The sequence below is a fragment of the Tursiops truncatus genome, chromosome 11 (genome assembly GCF_011762595.2).
Source record: "Tursiops truncatus isolate mTurTru1 chromosome 11, mTurTru1.mat.Y, whole genome shotgun sequence".
Classification (NCBI taxonomy): domain Eukaryota; kingdom Metazoa; phylum Chordata; class Mammalia; order Artiodactyla; family Delphinidae; genus Tursiops; species Tursiops truncatus.
This window is the reverse complement of record NC_047044.1, coordinates 94119440-94142954: the sequence shown is the minus strand read 5'-3', so window position 1 is coordinate 94142954 and position 23515 is coordinate 94119440. Positions and strand designations below refer to the sequence as shown.

At 42.8% G+C, this 23515-nt stretch overlaps 1 protein-coding gene across 2 annotated transcripts; it reads right to left on the bottom strand.

The window, feature by feature from the left end:
• Positions 1 to 250: 250 nt before the first annotated feature.
• On the bottom strand, positions 251 to 23308 carry YBX3 (Y-box binding protein 3). 2 transcript variants are annotated; one of them, XM_019937730.3, is made up of 10 exons: positions 22849 to 23308; positions 19083 to 19146; positions 18061 to 18094; positions 15564 to 15653; positions 13553 to 13675; positions 10329 to 10538; positions 5770 to 5867; positions 3477 to 3648; positions 2786 to 2884; positions 251 to 821 (listed from the first exon to the last, which is right to left on the bottom strand). In XM_019937730.3, the coding sequence occupies exons 1-9, from the start codon at positions 23111 to 23113 to the stop codon at positions 2819 to 2821; spliced, it is 1122 nt and encodes a 373-aa protein (XP_019793289.1). In that variant the 5' UTR covers positions 23114 to 23308; the 3' UTR covers positions 251 to 821; positions 2786 to 2818. The 2 variants fall into 2 exon arrangements, with proteins under 2 accessions (XP_019793289.1, XP_019793294.1); XM_019937735.3 differs by lacking the exon at positions 10329 to 10538.
• Positions 23309 to 23515: the final 207 nt, after the last annotated feature.

The window sequence follows — 23515 nt, the reverse complement described above, 5'->3', positions numbered from 1 at the left end:
AGGATTAGTCAAGAGCTAAGAGCACCAAACCAAACATGCCTATTGCTGAACTCAGATGTGAACTTGTTCGTTCCAAAAATAACCCCATTTCCTATGCTCTCAGCTCATATGCCTGCATTTATTAAAGAGCACTATTCCACCTATACATTTGGCTTTGAGCTTACTATTCAGCGAACGAAGTGACGAAAAAAGACCAAAAAAGACAAAACAACTCCAGCTGAGATACGAAAACATACTTCAGCTATACATCTTTTCCTTTCAAGGGTAAAAATTTTATTTTTGAGGAATTTCATACTGCACATTTTCAAAGAGAGTCACATAGGAAAGCAAAATGTTATCCTCCCCTCATCCTCAAAATAAATAAGGGCATAAAATTTCTTTTTAACTCATGACACCTGGAAGTTTAGCACCAGCATCCAAAATGAACAAAAAAGGAAAAAAAAAAAAGCATTTACTACATATTTTAGATTTCTTTGGTTGGGGGGGGGGGTCTCCCCATGTGGTATTAATATTTCTTCTTTCAATTCATATTACCAAAACAGTAAAAACCAGGAAAAAAATATAAACCTAGTGGCTGCTGAAACCGGGGAGGTTGCTCTCTTGTTCTGTGCAGGCATTCCCAGGATCTCAGCTGCTGAAAAACTGGCTGACACTCTCGTCGTGTAGCTGTTTGCTTCGTAAAGAATAGTAGTGAACATTCTAATGTCCACGTTTTGGTTATTAGTCTTCCACTTTATTGCTTGGACGTTTCTTTGGTGTTGGTAAGGTTGCGGTCTGCTTTTTGCTTTATTTTTTGAATGGTCATTAATTCTTTAGGTCACCTGGAAAAAATTCAAATCAAGCTTATGAAGAGTGACAAGATGATCAAGAGTTAAAGAATAAAAAGGCAAAAATTATGTTTTTTATGTAGTTCAAAAAATCAATTTTCAAAAGCTCTAAACAAAATCTTACACCGTGTATCTTTTATAGATTTGTAAACTGAAACACTAATTTAATGGAAAATTTTTAATAAAACATTTTTACAAACCAGAACAGTCAGTACATAACAGTAAAAATTCTAGAAAATTCTAGAAAAGAAAATTATCATCATGAAGCCTTTTCAAATAAATGGTACTATAGCATTGATAATTCTTCATACTCATTTTAGTGGCCATACAGTATCTCCTAATATGGATATACCACAGTATTTAACCACTTCTCCAACATTAGATTGTAAATAGTAGAAATTTTTTCCCCTATATTTTGGATTATTTCCTTAGGAACAATACCTAAAAATAATGTCACCAAGTAAAAGTTTATGGCCAAATGATTAATATATAATTCCATCAGTTAATGCAAGCAAGTGTGAATACAGAATTTATTTCTATAATAAACTGTCCATACTACCCAGAGATAAAACAGAATATTCTCAGCATAGCAATTGTCTACCTAGTGAAAGGATAATTGAAATCCCAAACCTCTGCATATAAAAGCAGATGGCATTTAAAAAGTAGAAACGTAAAATGATCTCAAAATTTTACGAAATCTGAACAATTTTTGGAAAAATAACACTGCTGCTATGAGCTTTACAACCTTTCAACTAAAAGCGAAGTCCTTATTTATGTAATGAAAAGGGCAACAACCAAGAAATACTAAAAACTTAAACTTTCAGGACTTACTAGATGAAAAACCCAGAATGAAACCAACTATGGCTTATAAATTCTTGTAAGACTCGCTGAGCCAGTCTTTCTAGTATATTTCCACCTGTATAAATACAATGTCCAGGATCTTTAACAAGAAGACAGAAAAAAAGCAGGAAGCAACAATGAAGAAAAACAAGCTTTTTTTTTTCTTTTGGCTGCGCTGGGTCTTTGTTGCTGCACGCGGACTTTCTCTAGTTGCGGTGAGGGGGGGCTACTCTTCGTTGCGGTGCGCGGGCTCTAGGCACACGGGCTCAGTAGTTGTGGCTCGCGGGCTCTAGAGCGCAGGCTCAGTAGTGGTGGCGCACGGGCTTAGTTGCTTCGCGGTATGTGGGATCTTCCAGGACCAGGGCTCGAACCTGTGTCCCCTGCATTGGTAGGCGGGTTCTTAACCACGGCGCCACCAGGGAAGCCCAAAACAAGCTCACTTTTATGGAGAGGTTACTCTTTGCCGCGTCCTGCTTAGGCACTCATACGTGTTATCTCACTAAGTCTTTGCAGCAACCCTAGTGGGGAATCTAGTCAGTATCATTTTACCAGCAGCCGACAGTACCGCTGCAGAGGATAAATAAACTGCTCAAGATCATTAGGCTAATGACTACTAGCTCCTGCACTGGATATATAAACCCACTGGCTCTCACGTACTACACATACTGCCTCAAAATAAATAATGTTGGTTATCAAAGGGAAAAGGGAAGAAAAAAACCACATTCTTGTTTATTCTACCGATCACAGTCCTCTGTTATTAAAATGAGGCCTTGTCAGGCACTTTAAAATTATCAAATTGGCCACGAGGTGTCACAAAAGTAAAACTTTCTAAAGTTTTCTGAGGTGGTGATAATAGTTAACAACTGTCTATCTAGAAAAATGAATTTGACTCTCATTAACTCTGTCTGCATATTTGCGTCCCCAATGCCTAGCAAAGTAAGATCAGCCTCAGAGATATTTTTACCACCAAAGCTGCTCTTTCTCCAGAATCCTGATGGAGATCAGAAACTTGGCCCAGATGAATTACACAACTAGTTGAGACTGATCTGTGCTACTGTTGAGAAATCAGTGCTACTTAAAGAGAATATCAGCTCCTGTGCGGCCACCCGAGCTCCTACCTGCTGATGGTGAAGGTGCCTGGGGAGCCGATGTTACTCGACACTGCTCTGCTCGGGGGCTGGAGCAGGGTTCTCAGATGGTGCTTCACCTGCCTTGGTCTGAAAACACAACAAAACCACAAACGAGAAATTAACTGATTCATACAGCAGTGGAAAGTTCAAGACTGAAAGGTCTCACAAGTCGGGATCTGTGAAGGTAAATCACTGTGCAAAATCTTAACTACTCTTAAAGTATGAGGAAAAAATTAGAACCGCAGAAGAATGGCCTCCAAATGGCAACTAAACGCCACCACTCTCCATAGTAAAAAGCCATTAAAAATATACAGTTGCTTCCAACATGTGCTGAGAAGCAGGTTCCTCTCTCTAAACGCTGTCTTTTGTTTGGAAAGCTCTACACGTTTTAGCCAGAATGTTAACTGGTTGAATTCAAATATTTGGTTTGTGATATGTGCAGGGCACTCTCTCTCCCTCTCTCTCTCTCTCTCTCTCTCTCTCTATATATATATATATATATATTTATACACACACACACATATAAATGAACAATGTTATACACAAAAATATATGATACATATTATACGTATCTTAAGTCTCAGTTTTCAGGTTATAAAACCACTCTTAGAAGGGAACACTAAAGCTTGACATGATTAAGGAGGATCTGGCAGCATCCCCTCTGGCTGGCTGGACTCACCTCTTTGCCATCTTGTGCAGGAGCATTAGGAGGACGGGGGCGACGCCGATAGTTATAGGGGCGCCGGTATCCACGGCGAGCAGGTGGCTGGTTTGGACCATTGGCCGCTTCTTGATTCTCTTTATCTTCAGCCTCTCCAACCGCTGGGGCAGGTCGTGGGCGAGGAGGGCCCCTAGAGCAGAGAACACAGGAGAAAAGAGAACAGATGCCCTCAAGAACATCAGGTTTTATTTATTTATTTATTTATTTTGGCTGCACTGCGCAGCTTGTGGGATCTTAGTTCCCCAACCAGGGACTGAACCTGGGCCCTCAGCAGTGAGAGGGCAGAGTCCTAACCACTGGACTGCCAGGGAATTCCCAGGTTTTATTTTTAAAGATTAAAAAGTCAAGGGATCAAGACTTACTGCTAGAATTATGCACAGGCAAGTGGAACAAAGGTGTGGTAAAAAACCCTATCTTTCTGTCATCTTCCCCCTTCACCTGAACACTGTGAACAAACATATACCGAACATACACTATGATCCTACCAGACACTTTGACAGGCACTGAGGATGGAAAAATTAAAAAACAAAAGCGCTCCCGTATCTGCCCTCCACGGACAGCATGCAGTGGAGTCTAAGGGGATTCGACGTGGGAAACAAACGAACATCGCTCACTGTGTGCCAAAGCCTGTGCTGGTGTGTTTTCACGTTAATTATCTAATTTAATTTCAGGGCTAATTTTGTGAGTTTAAGATTTACAGTAAGAAAACCAAGACGTTTAAAGAGGGTAAGTATTTGGTTGAACCATAAAGGATTGCTGCTTTTATAGGTCAAAAAAGGTCAAATGCAACTTCGATCACACAGCTAGAGATTGACAGAGCTGGGGTTCACATACACTACTGTCTTTTTTCTGTTTTCCTGAAGACATTTCTATGAAGCCTCTTTTATTTCCAAAGTCCTTTGTAATGAATCATTAGAATGACTATGTCTAACACTGAAATGAATCTTGGGAGAAAAGACGACGTAGAGTGGTACAAATCCTTCCCCAAGTAATATACTTACTCGCCTCTCAATAAACCCATATTGCCACACTTCAGGGTGGTATGAACGTCATTCGGGAATGAAGCTCCTCAAGGATAGGGTAAAGGAACAGGAAGGCTTAAAAAGCTTAAAGAGAATCTTAGGGAGTCTAGCCCAATCCAGTCTTCACAAGGGATAAAGCAGAAATAAAATAACACTCCTGCACTAATCTTTTTTTTTTAATAAATTTATTTATTTTATGTATTTATTTTTGGCTGTGTTGGGTCTTCATTGCTGTACGTGGGTTTTCTCTAGTTGCTGAGAGCGGGGGCTACTCTTCGTTGTGGTGCGCAGGCTTCTCATTGCGGTGGCTTCTCCTGCTGCAGAGCACAGGCTCTAGGCACACAGGCTTCAGTAGCTGTGGCTCGTGGGCTCCTATAGCTGGGGCTCACAGGCTCTAGAGAGCGGGCTCAGTAGTTGTGGCACACAGGTTTAGTTGCTCCGCGGCATGTGGGATCTTCCTGGACCAGGGCTCGAACCCGTGTCCCCTGCATTGGCAGGCGGATTCTTAACCACTGCGCCACCGGGGAAGTCCCTCCTTCACTAACCTTAACAATGTTGGTAGTAGTACTAATCGATTAATTTATTGAGGGCTTACTATACCAGGCATCATACTGATTGCCTGAAACGCCTTAGTACATCTAACCCTATTGACAGCGGTAGAATATCCCTTACTGTCCACTGCGTAAGCTGGCAACTAAGTCTAAGAGGAGTCCTGAAACTTGCCAGAGGAGATACAGCTACACAGGGGCTGCTAATCGTAGGGTGGGGATTTAAACACAGACGATATGATCTGTAGGCTGATTTAACCCCCGCATTAGACCGCCCCGGTTATCAGAATATTCAGTGTCCCAAACACTCGCTGGCAGCCAACTCTCCCTCCATTCATAGCACCACCACCGAATGAATGACCCATCAATTCATTTCCACGTATCTCGTTAAATATAATAAAAATCCAGTATGACTTTACATCATGGGAAAGTTCTCAGAAGCAAATGCCGCTCCGGTACAGGGATACCTAAAAATCCTAATCACTGAGCAGGGGGAATGCCACACGGCCGTGTGAAAACATGATGGCAGAGCCCCTCCCACAATTTGGACATACGATCCAAACAGCCACATCTTCTCATTACATAATAAATACACAATACAGACCTGCAACATCCTCTTCCATCCTACTGTGGCTCACAAGTCCTGCAATCGGTCATTAGCTCTTAGAAAACGTTACCTACCTACGGTACCTTGCGCGGTAAGTCGGATTTCGATGAACTGGTCCCTGAAGTTGTGCTCCCTCTGGGACTCCATCCTTCATCTCTCCAATCTCACCCGCCTAGGAGGAGGCATGGAGAGGCAAACATGAGTGTCAGGCTACAGGATATGAGACACGGCACACAGTTGCCTTCAGAAATTTTTTTAAAAGGAGAAAATAAAAGGCTTCATTACGGAGCTGGGAACTCTCAATTCTAACAGTGAACTATGTACTGATTAGATCTGTGTGAATGACAGGAAAGAAAGAAAGACTCATTTCCACTTGACAGTCTTTTGCCTTATCCCAGTACACCTAAATTTATTTTACAATATTAAAAATTCTGAAGTGTTCCATTCACCTCTTGAAAGAAAACCTCTATTACAAAAGGAAATGGAATGATGTACCACACTGGGGCAAAGAGAATCTTTTCAAACTCAGACCCACTCATTCTACAAACTGGGTATCCCTTCAATACGGTAATGGTTTCTACATTCAAAGGTTCCACCACACCTTCACCTCTGATTGCTTCCTTTCACAATCTTTTCCTTTCATCTGTTTGCATTATTTATTGAAGTATAGCATTAAAAAAATAAAATATCCTTCCTTGAGAAATTTATTTTAAGCTGGGGAAATAATATATTGCAGAACTTCCAGGGGAAGAAAGCGCTAAAAACAAACAAAAAAACCCACCAACAATCTCTGAAATTCTTTATAATACAGCCACATCTCAATCTTTTTTTCTTTTTCCCCTCAAAAGTAATATCCCTTCCTTCTCCGTATTTCACTAAGAAAAGAGAAGCAATTAGAGAAGAATCTCCACATTCTTTCACCATCAAATCTACCAACCTACTGCATTTGCTTTTTCTTCTCTCATTAGACTGATTAAGTGGTCCATGCTCACAGCCAAAGCCAGCCCCTCTTTCTGGCCTGCTAGGGCTCTTGAACTCTCAATCGCCCAGCCCCTTCTCTCCTCCATCATTTCCTTCCAGGCATATAAACATGCTGAAATAGCACCCATTTTCTCCAACTTTTTTCCTTAAATAATCACAAACTTACAGGACAGCTGGAAGTATAGACTCTAACCCTCAGACTCCATTTTCTTGAGTTTCACCAATAATGTTCTTTACAGCAAAGGGACTCATTTGGAACCATGCCTTGAATCTAGTTGTCTCTTTATCTGAATAGTTCTTCAATCTTCACTTGGTTTTCACAACCTTGACACTTTTAAAGGTTACAGGAGCAGTCATTTTGTAAAATATCCCTCAGTTGGGGCTGTCTGGTGTCTTCTCATGATGTAGCTTAGGCACCTTTGGAAGGGAAGCCACAGAAGTGGCACTGGATTCTTCTCACTGCATCCTGCCAGACGGCATATGGTTTCAACCCGTACCGTTACTGACAGTGTTCACTTTGAGAAGCAGTACGGCTCCTCCATGGTAAGTTTACTCTATCCCCCTTTGTAATTTATGAGGATTCTGTGAAGAAGTACTTTCAAAGTCTGTAAATATTTCACTCCTTATCAAGTTCAATATATTTATTTGTCTATATCTGTAAAGACTCATGGTCTTCTATGCTATTCAGTGAGTTATAACCTGTTACTATCATTAGTGGCCAAAGGGAACCCTTCCCAGCTGGCTCATGGCCTACTGGACGCGTCTCCAGCATTCTCTGAGCGCTTCCTTGCTTTCTGGCGCAGCAAGATGTTCCAGGCTCATATTGTACTCTCTGTGGCCTGGCTCCGAAATCAGCCGTTTCTCCAGAGGGGCTTCTTTTTATTGGAGAATGGTATTTATAAACGAAAAACTGGGGGCCAGGCGTGCTCAGTGCTATTAACATGTCATTAACCTCAGGCCATTTTAGTAGGCAGAAATAAGGAACACACACACACACTGTAAGTTACACATGCGTAAATGTGTGTGTGTGTGTGTGTGTGTGTGTGTGTGTGTGGCATATTTGATCTGCCCAAGAGAAGATCTCCAAATGACCTGTGTTTCCGCGCAAACCTGGCCTTTCTTCACAAAGCTACCCTTTACTCCTCACAGCACACGTTCACCCCATCATCACATGTTGCCCCTTCCATGCTGAAAACATTTCCTAAATCTGACCACTCCTCACACCTCCACTGCTAGCACTCTAATCCATGCCCCCCTGATCCCCTCTCCATGGAGGAAGTATGTTAGCTGGTCTCCCTACTTCTGCTGCTGCCAACCGTGGTCTAGCCTCCTTAAACTGTCCAGTGATTCCTCAAATACGTTTCTTCCCTATTTAGATGCCTTAACTGGCTTTTCATCACATTTGGGGTAGGTCAATAGTTCTTATCTTGGTCTACCCAGCATGCTTGACCTGCCCTAAGATAGCACCTTAATCTCACCTCACCCCTCTCTTCACTCACACCATCCCAAACACATGAGCCTCCCTTACTTCTCTGAACAAGCAAAGCTGCTGCTTCCTCAGGAACTCTGATACACACACACACACACACACACACACACACACACACACACACACACATGCACACACACACAGAAACAGCAACGAACACGTATAAAGGATAAGTCTTTACTGGAATGATAGAATGGGAAGAGACTGGACAGACAGACTGAGTTTAAACCAAGCTCTACCACTTCTTGCCCATGTAACCTTAGGTAAAAGTTGCTAATTCTTTCAACTACTCAAATCCCTTCATTTGTAACAACAACAACAAAAATCTGGATACCACTGCCAACTCCATAAAGCTGTAGGGAAAACTAAGAACTGATTTCAAACATCTGTCCCTTGGTGGATGCCAAACAATGTTGCTCCTTTTCCTCTGTCATATAATTCTTTTCTCACAGACTACAAACAGCTGATTTAGCTCAGTAACCAATTCGACTTATTTTTCAAATACCTAGAATTATTATCTTTAAAAAAATGGAAGTCCTCTGGACACTGATATATCATGCTATATTACGTTCTTGGTACAGAAGGGAAGTACTATGGGCCTGCATATTTTCATTTTTTTCCTGTTGTGTCCAATAAATTTCACAGTTTTGTATATACAATAGTAGAAATTGCTGGCAAAGACTTTTCCACTTGACCTCAACAATATTTACCATCTCAGAGATCTCTCTCTAGTTTTAAGCCATTACAAGGACAACCTGGAAGTAGCCTAAGCTATACAGAAGAGAGTTTTACGAATTTTCGTTTGGTGCTGTTGGTTGGCTTAAGCCGACTTCTGTCACTGAACATTAAACATGGTATGTATTAGAAGGGTTCTAAGGAAAGACTGTTGAAGACTTCATGTTAGCTATTAAATGGGTAAGAATTTCAACCCAAGTTAAGAGAACTAAATGTGGTTACCAGAACATGCACATTTTCAAAATTAGTTTTCAACTTGCTCCTCTGCATCGCACCAAAGAACCCCTTTGCTCTGAACCTCCCATTCCTAAGGTGAAATATACTTTATTTCAAACGATCTAGAAAATGATCATCATAGTCTCAAGAAAGTATGATACACACGTATATGCTAATACTGAGAAGGATTATTTCAGGAAGGTACTACTAATGCCCTAAAAATAAATGTGCATTACAATCTCCCTGCCTCTTCCTGTCCTCATTTCCTAGAGGCCCAGGGTGCTGCCCTCTGAAGAAACCTACTACGCCCCATGTACCCAGTCTCTCCATATATGTAAGGCTACTTGTTATTTTTAGCACATTTGTCAGGGACAGCTGTTAAAGAGTAGAAGGGGAAAAATAACAAGAAGCCATGTAGAAAGAACACAGTCATGCATGATAGGAAGGGAAAAGGGCAGCAAAGAACAGACTGAACATAATGTTCAGTCAAAACACTTAGTAAAAAAACAGAAACCAAGGATACTAAGGGAAGAAGTTGTAGCTGGTAGTAACAAAAATGATGTCCTATCCCGAGATTACCAAGTTTCCTGGGAACTGCAAAGCTGTTAAAAGGCTTATTAATTACAGGTCAAGTTCATGATAGTTGTATCAATGTTTTGCAGTAAAAAGGAGAACCAATCGAGAATCAACAATCTCCACTCTGCGTTAGGTTTTCTTAATAATCAACACTATTTCATCTAAATTAAGGACTATATAGACATTCCCCGTCCTGAGGCACCACACTAAGGTCTTTACCTTTGATTTAATCATCACAACCCCGCAGTGAGGCAATTATCTCCATTCAAGGAATGGCCATGTTAACCTCAAAAGCTCACAGACGGAGGCAAGATTCAAATCCAGGCCCGCCTGGCTTCAGGGTTCAGCGCTTACACGTACCAGCTGTCCCTACTCTACGTCTCTCATTCTTCCATACACTAGAACTGTACCCTGTCCACCCAGGGTCCCCGGTTACAGGCACGGCCCAGGTGGTCGTGCTTGTAGAAGTGTGACTGGAATGACTGCTCTGAGAAGGCCGCCTAGTCCGCTTTGGAAGCGTCGGGAAGCCAAAAGCTAGGTTTGATTTCCGGCCACTGGTGCTGGAGGAGGAGGCGGAGGCGGAGGCCGGACAGAGGGGTGAGGACCGCTGAAGAGGAGCCCCCGGTGCAAGTTTACCTGCGTTCCGTTGGGTTGGGGAAAGACCCGGGAGCGGCGGTCAGAGGTCTGTCCCACGTGGTAAGGCGGGAAGCGCCGCGGGTACTGGGGACGGTACTGGGGGCGGTACTGGGGGCGGCGCCGCTGACTCAGGGCCCCAGCGAGCTGCCCGTCAGCGGCTGAGGCGCCAAATCCTTCGCTGCCGCTCCCTTCCTCCTCCTCCCCAGCGCACTAGCGAGGCAAGGAAACAGAGATTCAGAAGATGCTCCAGTAAGGTGAGAACCCAGGAGTACCATGTAGGGTGGATGTCCATGGAAGAGAACAATCTCTCCCCCAGAGGAACAATCCCCTCTATTAGACGGACAAAAATGCATTTAACCCAGATTATCAGGTGATTACCTGGGATAAACCACATTTAGATTTCAGCAGATCTGTGCACATGAAATACCAAGAAGCAGAAAGGCAAGTGCAATCAATCTCTAACGAATTTAGCTCGCATCTAGTTAGAACTGGTGTATATCAGTTGACCAGCCACCCAAAAAACATATACAAGTTTAGAATATTTAGCTCCACCAAATGTATCTTCCCCAACATTGGCTATCCACTGGGGCAAAGGCGAGAAAAATATGTTTTGTGGTGTTATCAACAGGTTGGTCCTAAGTGGTTTGCTTCCTGGAGCAGTTCTCAAAGTAGGGATGGGAGGGGGGTGGTCTCTGAAACCCTTCCCAGGGGTTATTGAGATCAAACTATTCTCATAATGCCGGTAAGATGCTATCTGTCTTTTTCCCCTCTCATTCTCTCATGAGTTTGGGGGGGAGGGGAGGGGAATCACCCAGAAACTACAGTGACACGTGGCCTCTTGGCAGCCCCAATGCAGGAGCTGTGAGAATCCAGCTGTCTTCTATTAAACCGGAGATCAGTGATTTACAAAAAAAATCACATAAAGCAACACCACTCTTCTCAGTTAAAAAATATAGTTTTCATGAAAAAAAATGTTTTTTATGTTTACAAGTAATGAGCTTATTTTAAATAAACTCTTTTAAATTTCTGCTTTACTTTCTAATACAATAAATATTAATAGGTATAAACACACGTAAACAAAAACTCTGGGATCCCATATTTAAGCATATAAATGGGTCCAAAAACCAAAAGAGAACCACTGACTTATGGCATGATTATCTTTATATGTTTAGGAATAAAGTTTTAATTGCACTTTAATAGACAGTAGTAAGTAATAAATACAGACAGTTTCTGAATATAATAAACCTTATTAACAAGGGAAGTACTGACTCATTTTATATTTTTTCCTGTATTTAAACTACCGTATCACATACTAATATTTTCTCTCAAAAAGAAAAATAATAAGCAAACAGCTAAACATCCCTCAAAGAATTTTTTATTTCAAATCCTACTTTACAGGGGGATTGCTATGCCAAAGGTAGTCTTAAGCAACTACAATTTTTGAAAATGAAAAAATTTAAAATGAACAAAATAAAATGACTGACATTGGGGTTGAGGAGAGTTAAGATCTAGAGTCCTCCAGAACAAAGCTCACGTGGGCAACTCAATTCCCAAAGAGGAAAAGCTTCAACTACGGCCTCAACTAGTCTAATTTCAGAAAAGCCAAGCCATTCTACACTTTTTGAAGTCTGTATCAGGTACAATCCCCAATTATGTAAAGACATAGTAGCACAGAAAATGTTCACCAAAATAGTGAGGGTTTCTCTTTAGGTTCTCTGTATCTTTTGAGTCCTCTACAGCCAGGTCTTTCGTCAAGAGTTCTACAAAATAAGAACAATGGCACCACCACTGCCAAACATACTCAATAAGCTGTTAGGACTTAAAGACAGCACAACAGAAAACCATCATTTATGTTTACTTTCAGAATTTTGATAATTTTATTTCTAAGTATCTTTCACATGCGTGACTTCCGAATTTCCAGCTGAGGAGAAAAGCCTTCAAAGGAAAAGTTTTCACTAAAGGTTTTCGCCCACTCTTACTTCTGAATTAACCTAGAAATCAAAGTAATTACAACTAGAACTCCGTGAACCTGGTGAACTTGAAAGAGTAAATGCTATGGTAGCTCATTTCTGCCACCCCCTACACAGCTTATTTTTAAAAATCACATAGGATAAGCAAAACATGGGTAAGAGAAATACAGAAATAGAAAAGCAAGATGTCATAAGGAATCTGACAAAAATCAGTTTGGGCTGCGTGTGAAGATGACAGAATGAAGAGAGGAAGCATTTAGGTAAGCAGAAAGATATTAATCTATCAAGGTGTAGAGATAAATCATTCTCAATCTGCAAATCCTTTCTTCTGGTGCGATTTTTCAAAAGTTTTCCTTGGATGTTATACATAGCCACAATCCTGTGCTCACAAAGCATCTTGTGATGTTAAACCTTCTTCTTATCCTTGAAACAGACTTAGTGTTCGGATTTTATTCCATAGTACCAATCCCAGGTACTAACTCTAGAAACATCAAAAAATGACTCACATCTAATAGGATCCTCATGACCACAAACTGGACGGGAGTCTTTCTGGGTGCCTTGAGAATACTTTAAACTGAGCCTCCTAAGAAAACTCCAGCCGGACTTGGTTGTAAGCCCTTCCACCTGGATTGGTACCAATCTAAAGAACTAAAAATCCAGAGAATTATTTACTGCTTCTTTACTTTGAAATGATGGGAAATGCTATGCTGAATAAGACAGCTACGTAACTGAGGCAAATGACTTGATATATCTGTGGCCAGCACTGTTCATCACTTATTCCTGAGCCGTTCCCCATTCCTCCTCGCCAACCAAAGGCTGACTTTCTTAGACGTTAACAAGGGAGGAACAACAGATTCAAGGGGTCACGGGAATCCCGGTCCCCTTTCCCAGTGAACGCCGCATGACGCGGCTCTGGCTGGTAAAAGGGCCAAAGCAAGAGAAAACCTTTTTGACAACCTTGGCACAGCGACCTTCATTAAGCCTTCTTGGTACAAGATAATTAAATGACTCTTCCTGGCAGCCAAATACATACAAACTGATACAACTGCTGAACGGCAAGTTTCCCATAAGACCAGTGGCTATAGATAAATTCTGGACATGAAAAATTTCCCGTCTCCCCGCCCCCCGCCGCCGCCAAAAAAAACCCAGTGTGTCTCCAGGAGAAGATACAACATTTATGTGCTCCAAGTACACACACTTGAGTTTAGATGTGTGCATTTCTTCAATCACTGATTAGAGAGAGAGACAACGTACATTACGGGGCGGCCCACGGCGTCTGCCGTAGTAGCCGCGTCTGTAGCGGCGCCGATCTGCAGCATATCGGCTCCCTTCCACAGGAACACCGTCTGGGCCAGTCACGTTGGCTGCTTCTGCACCCTGAGAAAGGGAAGAAGCAAAGACGGCCTCGGAGTTAAAAAGAAGCCAAAAGCACGGCCTTAGATAGCCAGAGGGTTGAACACTGGCAGAACATACTAGAGATTCCTTCGGTGACCTAAAAAACACACCCATGTTTTAATAAGGTGAGCAAGGTGCTTGATGTCCTGATTTAAATGTATACAGCTTGACACCTGAAAGTAACACAACACTGCTGATCAACTATACTCTAATATAAAATAAAAAGTTAAAGAAATAATAACAATAAATGTATACAGCTTGTCTGCTTCCACAACCTTTGCCTTCTTGTTTGATTCAAGAGCAGTATATACTGTTTCAGGAACAGAGTGGTAAATATGATGCAACTGTAACAAAGGAATGCTAGACCAGGAGGAATATTCCTCACTGGAAAATAACTGAGATAATGTTCTCTTCCTAGAAAATGTTGAAACCTACGTTACTCTGCGAGGTACTAAGAGAATGCACTTGTGGGCTCACATGGCTCTGTCCAGCACTGAGCTACGGAGAGGGAAACTTCTCCCAGCTTGGCAGCAGCAGGAATGAAGGGTCCTTGACTTAGCGTCCACTTACATACACAGTGTCCACAAATGTAGTCCCTCTCTAAACCTTCTTCTTATCCTTGAAACAGACTTAGCGTTCGGATTCTCATATGGACAAATGGATAAAGTAATGCTTCAAAAGTATAAAAAGTTCGGACAAAGGAGATTCAAAAGAGCACATTTCCCACTCCCACATCAATTTGTATAACCTCAAATTCTGAAAATATACAGAGGTAAAATTAACCTGGCAAAACAAAATTTTAGGAGTTGGGTGAGACATTAGAGATCATTACAGGCCAGCATTTGCAGGTAGATAATTTGAAACTCCAAGAGGTTGCAAGATACCCTGGGGATCACATTGGTAAAGAAATCATTTAAATTTCTACATTAGGTGGAATAAAGTTGTTTTTCTTTCAAAACAGAAAACAGTTTGAGAGCTGCGAAGAATATGGGCTATGGAATGAATGGTGTGAATGTGAAGAGAGCACTCATTTGGGAGTGAAGCAGTCATTCACTCAGCTTGTAACTCAGCTGCCACGATGAGCCTCCATGGCAGCAGTACCATATATGGCTTTAAAATGTTTTTATTCTTATCCTATATTGTTTGACTGATACCTAGAATATGCTGTTGATTAAAAACAAAGCATAAAGGACATTACTAATATTGGAATTAAGTATATAACAGCATAAAAAAAATCTGTATATGCGCAACAAGATGACCCATTGGCTTCTTGGGCTGTTCTCCATCTGCAGATGGCTGTTCTACAGGCTCTCAGGATGCCTCTGGCTTTCCAAAACCCAAGCCAAAGAGAAAACATAATGAGCATATTTGATTTGAATCTTCTTTTATTGAGATTAAAACATTCTTTACTGTGTATTATTTGTGCAGAAGTGCTTACAAATCACAGCCTAAAAACTTTACTCTTAGAAAAAGGTATCCTTGTTTTCTGCTTCTTGTGTTTTTTGGTTTCCTATTATGCACACGTTAACTTTTAAGAAATAAATGTTATTTTAAAAACCTTAAAAAGAGATAGCTTTTGCCCCAAAGCAGCTTTTATCTATTTTTAATACTATAAAACAGTTTAATTTTAAACTACACTTGAATATACATTTGGTACCAAAATAAAATATGTCATTTTATACCTTGAGAAGTTAGCTTTTCCTTCCACGATTAAATAGGGTTAATCGTTTATTAAAATAGAAATTAAAATGTTCTTTTGTACTACATCAAACAAGGTACATAATGACAAATTCATAAAGGGCTGAGAGACCATTTACTATGCAAGCGAGTTGTGCCAGCACCCTGGATACCCAGCCACAATTCCTCTCACCTTCTCTCCTTCAACCACATCAAACTCCACAGTTTCTCCATCTCCTACACTGCGCAGATATTTCCGTGGGTTATTCTTCTTGATGGCAGTCTGTCAAGAGAACAGAAAATCTTAAATGAAGTATGTGCCAAAACTGGCCACAGATTTCATTGCTCTCAAGTTTACTGGCTATACTGAAGAAATTGTTGATCTAACATTACTTTTTAAAATTACTCTCCCAACTAACCTGGATCTCCAAAACAACAACACAACCAAAACAAAAAACACTATAAAACTATGTTCCACACTACTGTCTTGATTCATGTTAGCCTTCAAAATTCATCGTGGTAGGTGGGTTAAACATAATGCGCAGCTGCAGCCTGATGACCTAGTCGTGATACTGGATAGATGAGTTCCCTCACTCTGCTAAGTGTCTTAGATTCAGACTACATCTCCATCAGTGCAGGGGGCTGGTGGGGGGATGCCTTCATGAAATCTTATATACACACATAAACACAAAAATACGGAGACACAGATTAAAATATGGAGACACAAGAGAAACTGCTAACCTCGAAGAAATTTTAAAAATGCCAAGGGGATAAATATTTCTGACAGAATATACGAAATTACCTCAAGAACAAAACATTGCTGATCACCTTCTCCCCTCCCATTTTACGGATGAGGAAACCAACTGGAGGCTGATAAGGGATTTATCTGAAGTTATAAAAATACAGCCCCGGGGGAAGAAGGTGGGGGAAGAGGAGGGGAGATGGGGGACATTTATACCCCTTGTATTGTAACTCTATGATATTTATTCAAATTTTTCTCATCACACCATTAGTATGTCAACTTATCCCTACACACTCCCTGATAATACATTAAAAGTTAATGAAGATGTTATCCTGCATTGAACATCTGCACCTAAATATCTGCTTATGACTAGGCCTCTCTCCTTCAGTCAGTGGCGGGAAGAGAATAATTCCTGCAACGAATTCCCCATTTCTTTAGCTGGTATCTCTAAATAGTTAAAGGGGCTCTGAGTTTCTATGGAACTAGGTCAACCTTATTTTATAAAGCGATTAGGCATGTGTAATCCAGCCCTTCCCTTACTCTGAGTAGGAGGGAGGAAAAAAAAAAAAAAAAAAATGAGCCAATAGGGCAGAGACCTCACCCAGAGAGGAAAAAGGCAGTTCAGGACAGGATATACTCGCAGGCCTTGAACCCTCAGCCAGTCCAAAAAGAGCCCCTCCCTGCCGGCTCGTTCCCCTTTTCCTGTTAAACTGGGCAAGCCTCAACACACTGAGGTGACTCACCGCCCAACTTCACAGGGGGCTGGAATCAGGTCAGTGAAGCTGGCCGCGGGCACAGAAACTTGTGAGGTCCTTTTACTCCAGCAGTCACCAAAGGCAGCGTTCTTACCCCAAAAGGTCTATTAACCTCTAGGTGTTATAAGCAACACTCCCCTTCGGTCTGTTATGACTTTAAAAGTCATTGTGTCTGAACCAAATAATCTACTCCAGTTACCCAGGAGCTACTGAAATATAACTGATAGAAACCACAACCAGAGAGCTTTTTCTTAGCTATCACTCTCGCCAGTCTCCAAACCCCACCCCATTACGCACACAATCCTGAACAGAAGGAAACAAAAACACAGAAAACCAGATGCTTGACAGAGCCCTGGAGGTGAACGTGCTGGTATTGGTACCTGCCTCTGTGCTTCTCTGTTGTTATACACTGAGAACTGCACACATACGCGAGACAATTCACTGAACACTAAATATACAGAAAGAACAGTAAGCGCACATAATGCTTCTTTTAACCTATTTTGCCAAGCAAGTCCAGGATACAGACCAACAGAATAACATCCTAGGCTAAGAATGTAAAGAAGACTGAACTTTCTGTACAGAGAGGCCCATGTTTTCCATAGTTTACCCATTTTCTACATTTCCTTTGAATCTAGGGGGCTGCGGGCCTTTCTGACCTGGGCCTGAGCCAAGCGTGTCTCGTTCTCGCAGGAGAGAGGACTATGCTGGGAGTTGGGAGTTTCCTAATGTCTTAGATACACACACCCTAACCATCTGCTTCCCTGTGCTATTTACTCCAAGTTCAAGCTGCTCTGATGGCGGAGCTTGAACCAATACACAGCCAGGCGAAAGGAAGACGGAGTCCAGCCCAACACAAGGAGGGAACCACAGTCAGGGAGCATAGGATGCTAACATGGAAACAGAAGGGCTTTCGCTAAAGACTCAAAGGCATTAAAAATTAGAAAGTGGTCTGATTATTACTTCATTAGACTGCAAAAATAAAAACTGTCTGAAAACAGTTACTATGATGGGACGGAAGAGCTTATGTGCAAATCTTAAAACGTAGAACTGGGCTCTCTTGCCAAAATAAAGTCCCAGAAAGAGTTTCGAGTAGCACAGTAATGTGTAAAACTCCACTTTGGGAAAGGGATAATAGCACATTACAGACGCCCCTCTCCGCACAAAGCAAATGTCACATTTATCATCACTCTTACCTGATGTACGAATACATCTTCTTTGGTATCATTTCTGTTGGAAGACAAAAAGCTCACAATTAAAGGGACTAGGTATGCAGAAAAACTTAAAAGAACGGTTTAGATCCTAAGACCTCAAAACACAGCATAAATGTTTGTTTCTCCTCTAAACTCAATTCAGATGCCTCAAATCAATCCTCCTTAAAAACTTCTAAACCCAAAAGCTATCCACCTCACTCTTCCATACGACAACAGTGCTTGCACCCAAGCATACAGATCCAACCTACAGAAACATCCCTCTCCTCTCATCTCTCTCTAAATCACATGGCGTGTAACCAGAGCCCTAGATTTCCCTCCCAGCAAAAGCAAAGCAAGACAGCTAAAAGGACAGGGCACAGCTGTGAACTAGGCTCTCCTTACACTGAAACCTAAAACACCCCCCCGCCCCAAACTGCCACCACCCACCAAAACATACAAGGAAGAAACTGGAGGAATTTTTTTTAAAAGGGAGGCCTGGGAGGGGGGAATAGAGAAAATGATGGTATCGTATAAAAACATCAGAATACCCCCATAGCTTACAGCTGTGTTCTCATTCCTCTATGGTTAGAAGCTACTATGGTTTAAAGAAAACACTACGGTTTCTACCAGACTTGGACCAGACCTGGGTTGCAGATCCAGCTCAATTACTCACTAGTTGTGCGACCTTAGGAAAGTTGCATAACCAGTCTAAGACTCCACTTCTCCATCTGTGAAATTGTGGATACCAACTCAATTATCCTGAGGCCCTTCCCATTTCTCAATTTATCCTCCCCACCGCCACCTTTTTTTTCTTTTAATGACTAGATTGTATAAGTACTTATCAATGTTTTAGAAAGGTATTTTAATTAATGTTTAATGATCAGTAGCTTAGAAATGAGAATATTTACGGTGCTCAGAAATCTGAAAACTTACACAAGCCATTCATAAAGTATGGGGAAAGACACCAACAGCAGGTGGCACAGCACAAGGAGGTATTTAAAACATGTAGAGGTGCACACACATACCGATTTATAAATCCATATCCATTTCTGACGTTGAACCATTTGACAGTGCCAAGGACTTTGGTGGCTAAAATAGGATCAAACAGATAAATTAGTATCTGACCTACAAAAAGATAAAGCTCATACCACTAAGGTCTTGATAGCATTATTTAAAGCCTAAACATACCCGAGGAAACCATTAAAAGCTTAACTCCAAAGTATACTGGGAGAAGAAAATGGAGCAAGTGAAGCTATCACAGGGAAATACTTTTCAGAAAGACTAAACCTTTCTTCCTCATGAAACTTTTCAATAAAGTCCTAAGATAAGGAGTGGTCGTAAGTCTATACAATTCTGCCATAATTAAAACTGAGAAACACTGCTTAATGAGAAACGAAACAAAACATGCTCTTTAGAGCTTTACAACTGAAAAATTTTGTAAGTGCAAAAGAAGGGTCACAACGAAAACAACTGTAGACACGTGAACAAGGTAAGTACCGACCACCTAACACATCACTTTCATCACACTTTGAAATAGTCGGCAAACTACATAGTGAAATAGTAGCTCCTTGTTAATAGCTCATCTACAGGGACCTGAAGAAACTTGTCTGGGTGCCAGACGGGGGCCTAGCAAAGAAGCCAAGAGTAATAATAGAACTGAGGCCGGCTCAGCCCAGTTCTGTACTTACCACCCTGAGACATGATGTAACAGGCCTCTTCAAACCAGTGATGAATTTGGGATTCTGTTTCACTGTTTACCCTACTCTCTCCATTTGGTAGGAATCAAACCCTCAGCACTTTCTTATCACCTCCTCCCCCTTAACTTGATTATTGTCTCTACTTTCCCTCATGAGTAGGACCATTTCTGTAGAATGCCAGATCTTAATAGAACTCAAGAGAAGGAATCTAAACAAATAGTATGGTCATAGAATTTATACTTTGTAGATTCATATTTGTTTCAGCCATTTATTATTTTAGATGACTCCCCTGAATCAACCGTGAATACGAAATCCAGTACCTCTAGAAATGCCTATGCCTAAATTCAGGAAAGGCATAAAGCAATTATCAAGACTCAGTGAAACAGATAATGGGACAATAGAGTACCTTTAAAAAAGAAAAAAGCTTAGTAGAAAATAAAAGTAACAATTAACATTAATCCATGCTACCTTTCTATGCGATATAGAGTGTTTAATTTCCAAGGATAAACAATAAAGATTTGGCTTTCAAATTCAAGACTAAAACAGTAATTAGGACTTACTTTGCTGTGGGCAGGGTTAGTTCTGAGTTTTGCTAGATTGATATGCTTGGGGAAGTATTTTAGCTCTCTTTGTAAAAAAAAAAAAAAGAAAAACAAAAAACTCTTTATGTCTTCAAAGTCATTCAGCCCACCATTTGCTGAGGAATCTCCCGGCTCTTAGGCTAAGTAAGGAAGATCTCTCTAATGAAGAGATTAAACTATTAAAATCTTCAGTTTTAGGCCATTTAAATTAGAGCAGCAGGGCAAAGAGGAAAAAAACATTCTATGCTTTGGATCCAAATGTACACAGATGACTGGTTTTAATAAATCATATGCTTTTAAATCGCACATCATTTCAAATGATACGCTTTTTGTGTCTCCCTTCATTTGCCCCAAAATTAATGACCTAGAAAAATATAAGGAAAATATAAAGTTAGGAACTCTTTTTGATTCATTTTCATACAGGTACTGTCAAAGGCATTATCTTGATTAGAAAAGCAACACTAAGAGCGAGAAAGATGAAAGTGATTTTCAAGTATAACTTCAATCCAGGCTGCAGGTTATTTTTACTCCCACTGTAGTTTTTAAAAATTTCCTAATTCCACAAATATTTCTAATGACTTCATAAGGCCAAACACATCCATGCACTCTTCTTGCTTTAAAACCATAAACTCACTTTATATACACAGAACGGGAGGTGGGAACGGAGGAAGACGATCAGGCTTCATTTAGGGGGGAAAGTTTTCCCTCAGTCCTGTCAACTACTTTCCCTGGCCTGTGGCTATGCACTGCAGTTTAGAACCATTTGTAAAAACTAGAATGTGAGAGTCCCAAACCAGAATTCCATTTCAGTCAGCACTGCGCCTGGCACATTTTAGGCACCATGTGCTTGCCTGGCTGAGGAAAGGAGATGGCAGAACACACTGGACAGAGCCAGTATTGAAATGTCATGCAGAAGGCTGTCCTTGCTTTTGAGAGTTGGAATGACAGTGGAAAGATCCAAGACCTCCAGACTCATCATCACCAGGGATGTGCCTTAAGAGCAGTTGGTGGCTGAGGAAATTGACTGATCTGTTTCCTTCATCTTTAAAGATATCTGCTTCAGTTTAAAATTCAGGAGTTTAGTTAGATCCAGAAAGGTACAAGGATCAAGCGAAAAACTGAAAAATTTCCTTTATGTGAAAATCAGTCAAATTAAGAATATATACTAACACTGCTTTGGATAAGCCAAGGTTGTCTCTCTGACATTTTGCATGGAAGTGTTCCAAGACACACTTGTTGCAAACAATATCACAATATGACAGGGACTGGACTGAAGCAACTTTTAGCCCAGGGAAATGAGGGCTATTTTGTTTCTCAACCTGCACATGTTACATTTAGCACGTTGTTTGACAGTAACTGAGTAAAATTCTGCCCTGTGGGGAGGAGGAAAAACAAAAAAACACGAAAACAGGCCTCTCAAGGCTGGAAACATGGAATCTTATTAAACTTTCTTCACGTTATTCCCCCAATTTTCTTCCTAGAAAACTGGGCAGGCAAGGCTCAGAGAGATCAAATACGCCCCATCCAAAATACTGAAAATTTCTCGGAAGCATCCTACACCATCTCTCACCTTCCCCGTTTAAAAAAAAAGAGGGAGTGATAGAGCACACACCCTCTGTAAGCCTGTTTTAAGGCCTCACACAGGGTGTTACTTAAGGAGAGAAGGCTGAAATACGCGACAAAACCAACAACGCCCACCGCCATCCTTTGCGATGCTCTGAGCCCCCACCCGACCTGAACACCTCATCATCCGAGCTCCCTCCCTACGTTACGAGTCCCAAGATAACATTGTGAACTAACGTCATACCCGCACTTCCGACGAAGTTTTTTCAGCTGCTGCACCAAAGGCTTTCCCACAATCCAGGAAGAAAGAGTGATTGGTAAACACTTCAGTGGTTCACGGCAGCAGCGGGCACAGAGAAGGCGGAGGACGCAGGACTAAGACCCAAGTTTCCCGGACAGGATTGCAACACCTCTCCGCCGGCAAGTGGCCGACAGAAGCATGGCCTCGTTCCCGCGCCCCCGTGGGAAGGGCGTCAGGGACAGACACCTGAGCCTTCCCAGCAAGAAGCCTTTCCACTTTTCCCTCCCCCGTCTCCTCTGAGCGCCTTCCTCTCCCCGAAGGAAATGCTCTCCTCACCCAGATCCTACGCGAGGACTCCAAAGTCCCCGTCCCACGTGGGTGCCTGTCCCATCCCTACATCCACATCCATCCCAACCCCGTGTCCTCTCTCCCGACTGCCGCTCCTTTCCCCTTCGCACCGACGGATGCTTCGCCACGGGATGCGACAGGGCCCGCCTAGGGGACCCGAGTTAAGAACCCGATCTCCGGGCCCAGGACCAGGAAGAACGCGCTCGGGCGGCCGGGAGCGCAGGGCGCAGCGCGCTCGCTCGGCAGCGCCTGCGGGACCCGCGGCCACCGGCGCCGGGGACCCGACGTCCCCAGGGACCTCGTGCTGTCAGCGATCCCGCCTCCGCCCCGGGCAGCCCCCACCCTCCCGGGCCTGACTCACCGAGAACTTTCTTCTCCGCGTCTTCACTGCCCGCGGCGGCCGAAGAGGCGGGGGCCGCGGTGCCCGGGTCCGCGGGGGCCGCGTCCACGCCGGGGTTGCCTGCGACCAGGGCGGCGGGCGCCGGGGCCGGGGCCTGGGGCGCGCCGCCGCCGCCGCCGCCCGCCGGGCTCTTCGGCGCGGGGTCCTGGGGGGCCGCGGCGGCCGCCTCCGCCGGAGCCTGCGGGAGGGTGGTAGTGGTGGTGGTGGCCTCGCCCGCCTCGCTCATGCCGCCTCCTCCGCTCTCCCTCGGGCGCCTCGCTGGCGGTTGGTCGGCGGTTAGCGCGGCTGGAGGTCGCGGCGGCCGGGGCTCGCTCTCCGGGAGGCCGGTGCGGATCTCGAGGCGCTGGCGGCGGAGGCGGCTCGAGCTCTCGGGCTGCGCGCTAGCTCTTGGGCTCCTCGTTGGATCTTACTGCCCCAAAAATGGCCCCGCACAAGTTTTTCTAGGCGGCGCACGGGCCGGGGAGGGAAGAGGGTGGGGAGAGTTGGCTCCGGAGTTGGGCATCGACTTCATTAGCATTTAAAGGCGCCCGCTGCCCTTTCCGCCCGCCTAGCGGCGCGGGAGGAAGCGCCGGGGCCGAGGGGCCGGGGAAAGGAAGGCAAGGGTGGATCTGAGCTTTGGCAGGCTGCT

Coding starts and splice junctions, on each gene's coding strand:
- YBX3 (XM_019937730.3), bottom strand. CDS start 23,113: ATGAGCGAGGCGGGCGAGGCCACCACCACCACTACCACCCTCCCGCAG. Junction 18,095..19,082: donor GGATATGGATTTATAAATCG/GTATGTGTGTGC, acceptor GTCTTCCAACAG/AAATGATACCAAAGAAGATG. Junction 10,539..13,552: donor GCCGTGGGCCGCCCCGTAAT/GTACGTTGTCTC, acceptor TTGCCTCGCTAG/TGCGCTGGGGAGGAGGAGGA.